The 12,984-nt window shown below is 34.5% G+C and overlaps 1 protein-coding gene across 1 annotated transcript in view; it reads left to right on the top strand.

The window, feature by feature from the left end:
• PLPPR4 (phospholipid phosphatase related 4) overlaps nucleotides 1-12,984 on the top strand; it is a 37,089-nt gene that overhangs the window by 20,899 nt on the left and 3,206 nt on the right. The window contains exons 2-6 of the mRNA XM_019747052.3: nucleotides 1,382-1,567; nucleotides 6,158-6,287; nucleotides 8,501-8,696; nucleotides 10,337-10,394; nucleotides 11,184-11,357. Coding sequence (XP_019602611.1) covers nucleotides 1,382-1,567; nucleotides 6,158-6,287; nucleotides 8,501-8,696; nucleotides 10,337-10,394; nucleotides 11,184-11,357 — 744 coding nt within the window. The remainder of the gene's footprint in view (nucleotides 1-1,381; nucleotides 1,568-6,157; nucleotides 6,288-8,500; nucleotides 8,697-10,336; nucleotides 10,395-11,183; nucleotides 11,358-12,984) is intronic.

Here is a 12,984-nt window from a genome sequence, read left to right on the forward strand (position 1 = left end):
AAACCACAATGAGATACCACCTCACATCTCTTAGAATGGCTATTATCAAAAGACAAGAAATAATAAGTGTTGGCAAGGATGTGGTGAAAAGAAAAACCATCGTGCCCTGTTGGTGGGACTGTAAATTGGTACAGCTGCTATGGAAAATAGTACGGATGTTCCTCAAAAAAATTAAAAATAGGACTACCATATGATTCAGTAATCCCACTTCTGGGTATTTATCAAATCCGAAGGAAACTAGAACACCACTGGAACGATATATACCCCTCCATGTTTACTGCAGCATTATTTACAACAGCCAAGACATGGAAGCAACCTAAGTGTCCATTGATAGATAAATTAATAAAGAAAATGTGGCATGTGCATACAATGGAATATTATTCAGCCACAATACAGAAGGAAATCTTGATATTAGCGACAGTATGGATGGAATTTAAGGGCATTATGCTTTGTGAAATAAGTCAGACAGAGGAAGACAAATGCTCTATGATAGTATATGTGGAATCTTAAACAACAACAATTCGAACTCATAGATACAGATTGATGGTTGACAGCAAAGGGGGTTGGGGAGTGGGCAAAATGGGTGAGGGAATCAAAAGTTACAAACTTCTAGTTATAATATAAATAAGTCCTGGAGATGTAATATACAGCATGGAGATTTATAGTTAATAATACTGTATGATGTGTTTGAAAGTTGCTGAGAGAGATCTTAAAAGTTCTCAACACAAGAAAAAAAGATTTGTAATTATGTGTGGTGATGGATGTTGGCTAAACTTATTGTGGTAATCATTTTGCAACATATACAAATATCGAATCATTATGTTGTACACTTGAAAGTAATATAATTCAATATGTCAGTTATATTTCAAAAAGAGTGAAGACCAATGGGATTGTAGTAACCAGGGTCTAGGAAGAGGTATAACCATGGTACAAGAAGATGTAAGACACTGCAGCAAGAGGCAGATCATGCAGAAACTTTCATTCCATGCTGTGAAATTTGCATGTAGAATGGGTACCACTGGAGTGGTTAAGACAGGAAGTGATATGTTCTAAAATACTTTTGTAAGACCCCTTGGGATGCCTGGTGGAAAACAGTTGAGTGGGGTGAGGAGTGTTACAAAGTGGAAGTTAGGAGGTAATGCAAGAGCAAAGGTGAGTGATGACATGGGCTCATAGCAGGCTGGTGACTCAGGTGGATGAATTGGAGATATATTTTGAAGGCAGAAGCAATAATAGTACTTATGAATGATTTGAACGAAGAGATTGGAGAGGAGCTATGAAAAAGAGGGAAAATATACTTGTTTCCTACTTCGAGATGTACTGACTCTATGTATGACATGTGTCTAAGAATAAATTGATCTTTTATGTCCTTCATTCTCAGTTGCCCATATTGGCATCATCGGTGGTTAGTCTGTACTTCCTTGAACTCACAGATGTCTTCAAACCTGTGCACTCTGGATTTAGCTGCTATGACCGCAGTCTTAGCATGCCGTATATTGAACCCACCCAGGAGGCAATTCCATTCCTTATGTTGCTTAGCTTGGCTTTTGCTGGACCTGCAATTACGGTAAGAATTGCCCCCAAATTGTGCTTGTCAGTGCCAGAAAACTAAGAATGACTACATTTATGTAGTACATGGGTTAAAAGCAAACAAAAAGTGAACTCCAAATTTTGGACCAGAAAGATCATATTTTTGAGATATTGTGACAGTATCATGTGGGAATACTTAATAGGTTAAAATTACTGTCATTAAAAGTTAAAGAAGATTATATGATTGCAAAAATGATGGGTTTCTAATGTTTACTTTACAAATCATTCTGAAAAAAAGTTTGTAACTGCATAATTCTTGAATGCCTAATATGACATACCTGAAACAATTCCTCATTAATGTATTTTTCATGTATTTATGTGAAATCTGAAGTGTGGAAAACTGCAGGAGGAAAACAAATAATTACATAGACAACAGTTTCTTCTCAAAAGTGCATGTTGATATCACTTAGTGTTTCATTTTTTGCTAGATTAGCACTTTTTATTGATTGTGAGCATAGCATCATCAACTGTAAAGAGGGCATAACATGTTTCTGGTACACACACACACACACACACACACACAAGAACTAACATCAGAAATATTCTTTAAACGGATATTTATATGAGCAAAAGGAAGATCAACTGATCTTTTTAAATAGGTATTTACATATAAATAATTTAGTATTTGTTTTCCAGTTTTTCTCTATGTTTTAAGAGCTGTTTTAAGTTTAACTTGTCTTTATGATTTTGTGTGAGAAACTGAAACTTCCTTTTATGTCTGTGACATGCATGTCCTTATTTCTCTGAAATCGCCCTCAAGTTGGAAAATTTCATCATTAATATTCAATTTTTATTTACATTAGAGTGATAATGAAACAAGCATTTCATTCAGTTCTTTGGAGATTATTTCTTGGGGAAAACAATGCAGACTATCTGGGTTTATCAAATCTTTATGAAATCTGCATGAATCTACACATGTACATTCTTTTCCCTGGAAGTAAAATTTTATTACACATTTTTAAAGGATAAGTATATCTAATTTTATAGGACAATTCTATCAGAATTTGATTATAGTTGCTAGAAGTTAACCTTAGCTTTTGGAGACTATACAATCAATGTTAGCATTCCCAAAAGGCAAATACACACACTAAAGATACTATGATAAATATAACACTTCTTTGGTTGTTTTGTTTTGGTGTTTTCTCAAGAAAGATTTTTTGCATTGTGAGTTCTCCCAATGGTGGCTAATCCCAGGACAGTGCCAATGATGATGATGTGATGATGATGATGATGATATTTATTATTATAGAGAGGAACATATTTCCTTTCTACATCTCCCCTGAAGCAGAGTCACTCAGACTGTCTTCCAAAAACCTGTCCATCATATTTGACATGCAAAAGAATTGTACTGTTTTTTTTCAGGCTTGTAGATGGTATAAACAGAATATTGTGGAAAGATACTTGTCATCAATTGTTTCTCTTTAGAAATGACAGCAGCAACATATACAATTTGATTGTCAAAGCCTAATCCCTAAAACCACATTGCAGCACAACAGCGTGCCATTCCGAATGAGGACACAAGCAGGCACATTTGGAAATACATCAGGAAGCATCTCTCCTTCCCTTGAGGAGAATTCTATCTTCAAGCCAAATTACATCATTTTGAAAATTCATGCCATGACATATAGATCAAGGTTAAATGAATAACAGTGTAAGGAGAAAATCGCTGTGCTCCTCAGAGAGAAGGACAGTTGGGTGATATCTAAATACTGACCAAAAAACCCTCTATCTGTTAGCAAGCCAAAGAGTGTGAAAGCACTGTGTTGACATATGAGTTCGGAGTATATTAAATAACTAATATAAAACTCCTGAAATCTCAAGATTATTTGAGATAATGGCTTTTGTGTTGTAGGATAAAACACATTTTCTTATTGGCATTGTACAAATAAAGTCTTACATAATTTAGCATTCATGGACAAAATGTGCATCATTACATATAGAAATAATAAGAAAAAATTATTCACAGAATTGTTATTGAAGAAGTGAAGATGAAATCAATCTCTTTTAGCCATACAACAATGCATTTTAGGAATGAGTGGTTAATTTTCTTGAAATCATTAATTTGAGATAACATTATATTATTCTATCTGTGTGCTATCACATCACACCTATGTATGAAGAATATGGAAGCTACTATGATGCATGTCTAATTTAAAGGGATAATGTAGGATATTTTTCAAGAAGTGTAATTAATTCAATGTTCAATGATTTGAAATAATTCCTTTTGATTATTTCTATACAATTGATCTTAAAAGGTTTCATCATGTATACCATGTGATTTTCACACATGTATGGTTATTGATAGAGTTTCCTTAAGAGAAATATTTTTATACAAATTAAGATTCTTTATAATGGTACACATACCATATTACCTACAGAACTAAATATAGCAGATTGAACATTTGAAGCAAAAGGCTGTAGGCTTACTGTCATTAGGTTTTTTTTGAAAACCTACAATGTTAAATACTTCATAAAATAAATGTTAAGCTAGTATTGAGAACTGGAACGTGTCACCTGGAAAATCTGTTTCAGTGCCTAATCATGGTTATAATTTTTAGAGTGACATAATCACTTATATCTAAGGGACTATCAGTATCTCATATAGCCCTATTTTTCTCAGCATCACATGTTTATACAAATCAATTCTAATTTAACTTCTAATTTTAATTCTAATTTTCTTAAGCACAATAATCCCAAATATTTGAAATTTTTTTGCATAAATAGAACTCATAATTTCAAATCTTGCTTGTCTTACATAGAGTAACTAACAGCCTGAATGCCCAGGATACTTAGCTAACGAGAATCCCACAGTGAAAAATAACAAGTGCAAATCCCACAGTGCCAGGTACTGTGCTAAAAACAGTGAAGATGAAAGATAAAAAGAAATGAGTTTTCTCTCAGAGGGTCACAGTCTAGTGAGAGATAAGCAAATAATAACTGAAGTACACTTTAATCAAGCTGTGCTAGAAGGAAGGACAGGGTGCTAAGGGGGCCACGTATGAGGGGATTTATTCAATTTAGGGAATAGTAAGGGATATCAAGGGAAACTTCCTGAAGGAAATGGTGCCTAAATATATTGAGTTTCTTTAAATATTTAGTAGAATTCACTAGAGAAATCATCTATCTGGTCCCAGACTTTCGCTTTTGGGAACATTTTTGATGATTGTTCCAATTTCCTTGCTGTTGATCTGTCTATTTAGATTTTCCAGTTCTTCATGGTTCAGCGTAGGAGGGCTATATGTTTCTAAGAACTTGTCCATTTCTTCTAGGTTATTGAATTTGGTGGCATATAGTCCTACATAGTATTCTTGTATGATCCATTGTATTTCTGTGGTATCCATCGTAATGTCTCCTCTTTCATTTCTGATTTTGTTTATTTGTGTCTTTTCTCTTTATTCCTTAGTGAGTCTAGCCAGAGGTTTGTCAAATTTATTAATCTTTTCAAAGAACCAGCTCTTTGTTGCATTAAATTTTTCTGTTGTGTTTTTTGTTCTCTATTTCATTTAATTCTGCTCTAGTTTTTAGTATTTCCTTCCTTCTGCTGACTTTGAGTTTCTTCACTGATGTCCTATGTCCTAGAATCTACAGCAAGTGCACAGAACCTTATTTTAATATAGTCCTTCTGATACTATAGTATGGCTCTGTTCATTGTAAACATATTTTCTAAATAGCTTATAACCTAGGAAATACTACCCAGTATGAACGGTTAACTCTTCGGAAATTTAGCCATATCAGTGATTTCATTTCAATTGTCCTGGAGTGTTTTCATCCAGAAGTTACTGCTTACCTAGATTCTCTTATAATCTGCATTCTCTAATAAGATAGTTACCAGTCACATGTGGTTATTTCATTTTAAATATAGATTTATTTAAATTTTAAATAATTAAATACAATGAAATGAAATTTAACAAATTAAGCTTCTCAATTGCAGCAGCTAAATTTCAAGTGCTCAATAGCCACATGTGGGTAATGGCTACCATATTGGATGGTGCAGAAAATATTTTCATCATCGCAGAAATTTTTATTGGACAGCCATAGATAGCACCTTTCTACCCTCATGTATGCTTTCCATGGGTTGATCCTTCTGCTCAATCTTAAACTGGTTTATTGAAATAATCTGTTAGTAAAATGTTCCTGATCCTAACATTGGTACTTATTTTACTCTCCCCTCAGGCATCTTGTTCTCATGGATTTAGGGATGAAGTGTCAAGTCAAGACTCCAAGAATTAGGGCAGAATCAGTCACCATGTGATTAATCAAATAGGAGTCACTGGGTGTTGATGGGGAAAGGGCCAAAGTTTGGGTGCTGCCACCACATTAAAATTCCAGGATGCTATCACATCCTTAACCAGTACATAGGAGCACAGAAGATCCAAGCAAGGCTCTTTACAGTGCCCTGACAGCTTACTTCTCACTGCTCCCTCAAATACTCTGGAGAAATTGATCACATTTCAGAAGCTGTTAGGAAAAATGCATCTTTACCTTGTTGAATCGATGGTGTGTTAAGAGATAACTTATAATTCATTTGAACCCACTGAATCCATTCTGCACCCTCTTGTCTTTGCAGATTATGGTAGGGGAAGGCATTCTCTACTGTTGCCTGTCCAAAAGAAGAAATGGGGTTGGACTGGAACCCAACATTAATGCTGGAGGCTGCAACTTCAACTCTTTCCTTAGAAGAGCTGTCAGATTTGTTGGTGGGTGTGGGAAACACAAAAAAAGGAAACCTTTTTTTTCCCAAGTAGAAATGTGATATTTAATTACAGATATTAAGTCTTCAAAGCTATGTTTTAGATGTATAATTTCTGGTACATGATGAGTTTTATATTACACAAAAAACTGTTAATACATCCAAATTTGGGCTTTGTAACTGAAATGTGTTATTTACAGTTATCGTGCTTGTTTTGAGAGCTAACATGCCATGCATTTCAGTATATATTTTGTCTTAGCTCTAGTGGAAGCATATGTTAACTTCAAAATGGTTTCATTGGATCTGTGTTCTTTTTTTAATGTGGAAAATAAATGTCATCAGGCCAGTATGAATGGATAACTCTTTAGAAATTGCTTTAGGCACATCAATTATTCCATTTCAATCATCCTGAAATGCTTTCATCCAGAAGTTAATGCACATGGAAATGTCACCATAGAATACTGCATATCATGGCTATTTTTCCTTGGTTATATCTTCCCACTTTACCTCCTATTTTTTATGAGATCTATAGAAAATCCATAAGCTTGGCTAACTGACATCTGAGTCAAACCAGTATCTAAACTTTCATCTCTTCTGATTAGCATGGGAACATTATGATTAGCATCTTAACATTTTTTTGAGTCATAGTCCTTTCTTTTCTTTTAACTGAGCTGAGAAGTCAAGCCACAGTACATCACACCAATATGAATGCTTTGCATGCATTCCCAATAAGTCAGTAAAAAGTTATCTTACCTGTAACCTTTCATCTCAAAGGAATATGTAGTTAGTTTCATTCAATACCTATGTAGTAAATAATTAAATATTACTGTCTCTCCCCCAGAGGAAAAACCTGGTCTAAAACATGGCTGAGACTCTGCTCCACTAAGCAACACACAATAAGATAGTAAGACAAGAATAGGCCCCTTAGTAGGGTGATACACTGAGGCAAGGAAATAAAACTTCAGGACTTGTAGCTGATGTCAGAGAAAATTTTCCCTAATATAACAAAATGATGTGGAAAAGGGGGATATAACCTCTCGGAAAAGCCTTATAACTACGAGGATGGTCCATCTTATTCAAGAGAACAGTGACCCGGAGTCAGCAATGCCCATCTCTGTGGGTCTGGAGATTCTCACTCTCCCTGTTTACCCACACTCCTCTCCAAGACCTTGTATGCTTAGGAATTGGAGTGCAGAAATAAAGGTCCCGTGCCATGAACCCCAGGTGAGTGGGTGGAGAAGGAGTTGGTAGAGTGGTTGTTAGGTGGCAATAAACAGAGAAGGAAAATGCAAAACAGGGTAATGGGCAAGCTAGAAATCTTGGTCAACAGTTCATTGACAAACTACCCAGGTGCGTCTCATCTCACCATCACGAATCAGAATTCAGGCTGTCGATCAGAACGAATCGAGGGTGTCAAGTCAGTGTACTCATAGAGGGAGCAGGCAAGTTCAGATCATGGGTATGTGAGCAGAGCTAGACTCCCAAGAATAAGGTCAGGTAAGGGACTTGAAGCAAGAATGGAGTTTGAGTACCCAAGGGTGCATCAAGGTATGTGAATTTATTGCTTAAGACTGGCCCCAGGAGACAAAAGAAAGCTAGAACTTGGAGGAGGAAACATAAGAACACTATTTCCAAATTCCAAACATGCAGGAAGGCTCCCACAACTCTATACCCAGACATGATTATTGTTTCCAGGACAGGGCTCACCTACCCCCTTCTGTGTTTTAATTCGCATTCCTGGTATGACAGCAGATTATAGGGAGTTAGAACCAATTCTGTAGGGTTTGGCAACTGTGGCTGGAGTTAGGGATTATTGGTAGAGAGAGCCCTAGCAGCTGAAATATGCTAAGTAATTTAAAATTATTTTGAATTTTGCTTCATTCCCCGTATTTATTCCTCTTTGAATCACACAGTTGGTCACCTTAACATGTCCCAGGTGTCTGACAAGTGACCTATGGTTACTAATATTAAGAATTGGCCTTATTTAACCAAACTGACAAATATACTTCAAATTACTACTTTGGAGGTGCTCTTATTTTAACCTTAAGTGTTCAGAAATTTAGGAATTTTTATACCATCTTCTAGAAATAAACTCAGAGAAAATGATCATAATAGATTTGAAGGTGGTCATGTTAATGTGCAATAAATACAGTTGATGATGAGATCCAAGCATCAGCATAAGCATTAGCTTGGTAACACTTTCTTTCCTTTTGCTTATAGGTGTTCATGTATTTGGACTATGCTCTACAGCCCTCATTACAGATATCATACAGCTGTCCACAGGATATCAGGCACCATACTTTCTGACTGTGTGCAAGCCAAACTACACCTCTCTGAATGTGTCTTGCAAAGAAAATTCCTACATTGTAGAAGATATTTGCTCAGGATCTGACCTTACAGTTATCAACAGTGGCAGGTTGGAAACTGAAACTTAAGAACATTCCATATCAGTGTTTTCACTGTTCATTAACAGCTTGTGGTATCACCTCAGGCAGACATTTTTTGGTCATAATGATTTGGGTTTTATTTTTCTTCTCAATTTAGTTATCTCTTTAGTGATTATAGCATAGAAACCCATTGATGGCTCATTCAAAATCTTTATCCCTGTCTCCAAATTTCAGCCCCACGTTCTTGCCACTAATCTTCCTATCACCAAACCCAAATGATGTTCTGTGACCCACCCTAAACTCATTATGGTTTTAGGTTACCATAATTCATTTATTTTGAGATATTTATGGTTAGCCATGGCTTACTGTTAATATGTATGTGTCTTGTATTAAGTACAAGACTTAATACCTATGATATTTATATCTCCATTATATATTTTATTTTAAAAAATCATGTGAATTTTCTTTTGGGTTGAGTTTTAAAAGGGATAACATCTGGGTTGCATATGTCTTCTTTGATTAAACCCAGTAGATCTGTATAGCATCTAACCATGCATTTCCAAAAATAGGGGACAAAAAACTCAAGAAACTATCAATGTATTAAATTTTTTCAATCAATAAAGTAAAAAGTAAACTTGTATGGCAAGAGATAATATTTTAGAAGTTCAAAAGAAATAAATTACAGGAAGTTTAGGGACAATAAATGATTGTTATAACAATTGTATTTGTCATTCAATGAGTTCCCAAAGATCAATTTAAGAGTGAAAAATAAGTTAATAACTACACTTGAAGAAGAATCAGAGTCTGATATTATGTAATTATACACATTCAAGTTCTCATGATCCATTCAAACAACTTTAAACCTACATTTAAGACTTACATCCTCTATTCTTTCTCAATCCTTTTATATTATCTCATATGTGTTGAATGATAATCCTTTTTATTGGGTACAAATAATTAGGAGGACATTATTATAACTGAAATTTTTTTCAATTTTTTTATCCATTAAAAGAAATATCTATTCTTCTGTCTGTCCTTTTCAGTGTCTCTCCCACTATCCTGTGTTCTACCTCTACCTCCTTGTTTCTTAAATTATTTAACGAAATAAGATGCTCTGTGATTCTTGAGATAATAATTATTTTAAAGTGAAATATACAAAGAAACATTTTGTTAAAACTAGACTTTTCTTATGCTTTCTAGAGTATAAAAAACACATTTAGTCCCATTACTGTGAGAAAATAATTTTGTCTTTTAAAACTTGATTTAAATGAAACCATGTATATAGGAGCATAGAAAAAATTAAAAAGCTTTAAAATCTTAGGTTTTATGAACTTTTGCTTTAAACTGACATAATTCTAATACCAAAGAACAATTACAACGTTCTCCAATCCATTTCTACTTTCAGCCATGATTCCAATGGTGCAAGGATGTGATCCCCTGCAAAGCTAGCACTTTCTATTGGAAAGCACATCACTACTATTCTTTCGTACTAATGGTGGTTAGCAGTGTTTATTTTATCACTCAGATGTTTCTCCAGAAAACAAAATTGAAATTAAAGTTATTGCTTATTGCCTCATGGCTTTGAAGTTCAACCACTCAGTGTTTTTGAGATGATTGTTAACAGTGCATCTGAAATGGAAAACATAATTTGACTGTCTTCTTTTGGCAGAAAATCATTCCCTTCTCAACATGCAACTCTCGCTGCCTTTGCAGCTGTGTATGTTTCGGTAAGTAAGTGAGTAATTTCATCAATCTGTGTCCTAAAGAAAATCACAGGAATGAGTGTTGTCTCCTACTAAATCCATTATATAGCCATGTAATAACAAAACAGTAAACTTTAGCACAGCAGTCCTTCAATACAATGACATCAAAAGCAGAAATAGGATCTACTATAAACAATATTATAATAAAATAATTTTTCTACACAATCATGTTATTTATTTAGCCTGGTATCTGTTTAATGTACTATTATACTTCATGTATTGAGAACTTCATGAATGTTATAATTTCTAAAACTGAAAGAACTGTGTTAAGTATACACAGTTATGCACACATACACACATACACATGCACACATTTTACTTTCAGTATTTATGTAACAGTGAGTTCTAAGTCAGTGTAAATTTGACAAATGCTGTACAATGAATCATCCTCATATGTGATTAATACATAGTCCATTAGGTCTTATGTGAGAAAAATGTGTTGAAATTATGTGACCAGTAACATGGAGACTAAGCAGTTGTCTAGCTAATTCTACTGTTTCAATTGTTTTTTTCAAACTTTCGTGTAATTAAGTGAGAGATCTGTTATTTAGTTCCTGAATTTTGTCATGTATTTACATTTTTTCAGGTATAGAATATAGCCATAGCAAGGGGAATGGAACAGTAAAATTGATATTGAGTGTATCAGTTAGACTTTTGAGTTTAACTTTTTATTTGATTGTAATTTAATAGTAAAATGACCTTTCTGACATACTTAACCTGTTTTTTTTTGTTGTTGTTTTTTTCGTTTTTAAGATGTACTTCAATTCCACATTAACAGATTCCTCTAAGCTTTTGAAACCGCTTTTGGTCTTCACATTCATCATTTGTGGAATCATTTGTGGGCTAACACGGATAACGCAGTATAAGAACCATCCAGTTGATGTCTATTGTGGCTTTTTAATAGGAGGAGGAATTGCTCTGTACTTGGTAAATAATAATTATTATTACGTGATAAACCACAGTTTAAAATGGAAAACATTCATAGAATATTTTGCACTGTAATAACTTACTTGCAATATGGTTTATATTCATGAGAAAATCTCTGGCTGCATTTCCATTCTAAGTCCAAACACATAACCCTCTTTCAGTAAAATAACTTATTAAATTCTCACCATGGGCCAGAAACTATGATTTTCAGAGGGATTATTGCATTTTATCTTTACACCCCCAACCTCCAAAAAGTCAGGGACTATTATTACTAGCATAATTGTACAAATGAGGAAAGTTAACATTAGTGAATTTAAGGTTAGTGAAAGTAAAGGCTTAATGGATGATTGTATAACTTGCTCAACAACACAAATGTAGCACTGGGATATAACTGATCCAACTAATATTGAATTTTTGTACAGCACTGTATTTTTAAGCCTGATGTTTCTTCAAGAGAAATTTCCTCAGCATAAGAAAACTGAGATTGTCCATTTAATTAATTAATTAATTTGACATGTATTCACTATTCAACCTGTGCCAGGTGATATACTAAGCTTTAGAAGAGTGAGAAATAAGATATATCCTCGAGGAGTTTACAGCATAAAGATTAATAAAAATATAAATGGTTACAATATGTCAAATGATATAATAAAGAGTGCACAAAGTGCTTTGGGTATAGCAAACTGCCTAAGGAAGTTAAGGAAGTCTTCATAGAAGTGATGTGGTTTTTAAAAAATGAGAAATTTTTTCTCAAGGTAAGGAAAGGAGGAGGGACATCCAATCAGAAGAAACTGCATATGCAAAATGATAGACATGTGAAGTAGCAAGTATAAGAAGAGGAAGAGTTAAGTCTGGAGCTGAAAACAGCAATCAGTAGTAGGGAAAAAGATCTGGAAATCATGGACATTATTGGTGGAAGTACCATTATAGTTATGAGAGTATATAAAATTGCAAGGTCATAAGAACAAAAGGCAGCCAGGGAATACCAGCATGCAAACAACATGCAGAGGAAGAGGCAATAACGAAGAGAGAGGCTGACAGAGAAGTAAAAATTACTTGTCTATAGCAGCAGTCCTCAGTCATGTGGTCTTGGCGCACTTGTGAGAGGTGTTACAAGAAAATGATTACAAAAAAATATTGAAGGTACTGAAGTGAGCAATAATTTATTTTTCATTTTTATAAACTAGCATGGTCAAGATTGTCACTTCAAGTCTCATTGATCAAATTAAAGTTAGTGTGTCAGGAATTGTGCATAAGCCTGCATTGCCTACGGCAGTGTGGACTGACAATGTGTATTACAGAATAAATAAAGAAGACTGAGAACTGTCACTCTCCAGTTCATGCATGGCTTGCACAGGTGTGATTTCATGGTGTCCTGGAACTAGCATGGACTCCATAGTCCGAAGCATTTGGGCTTGAATCTTAAATCTCCTGCCGCTTAGCCAAGCTGTGTAGCCTCTCAGAAATCTGTTTCTTTACCTATAAATGAGAATAATAACTATCTACTTTATATCATAATAAGGATTAAGCAACTATACTTATTAAGCACAGTGCTGGGCAAAGAATATTGAACAATACAGGCAGAGGTTACTTGCCATCTAGTGAAGGGGTTTCCTAAACTTAAAAT

Source organism: Rhinolophus sinicus, chromosome 7 (genome assembly GCF_057876585.1).
Source record: "Rhinolophus sinicus isolate RSI-liver-muscle chromosome 7, RSI-T2T, whole genome shotgun sequence".
NCBI classification, from domain to species: domain Eukaryota; kingdom Metazoa; phylum Chordata; class Mammalia; order Chiroptera; family Rhinolophidae; genus Rhinolophus; species Rhinolophus sinicus.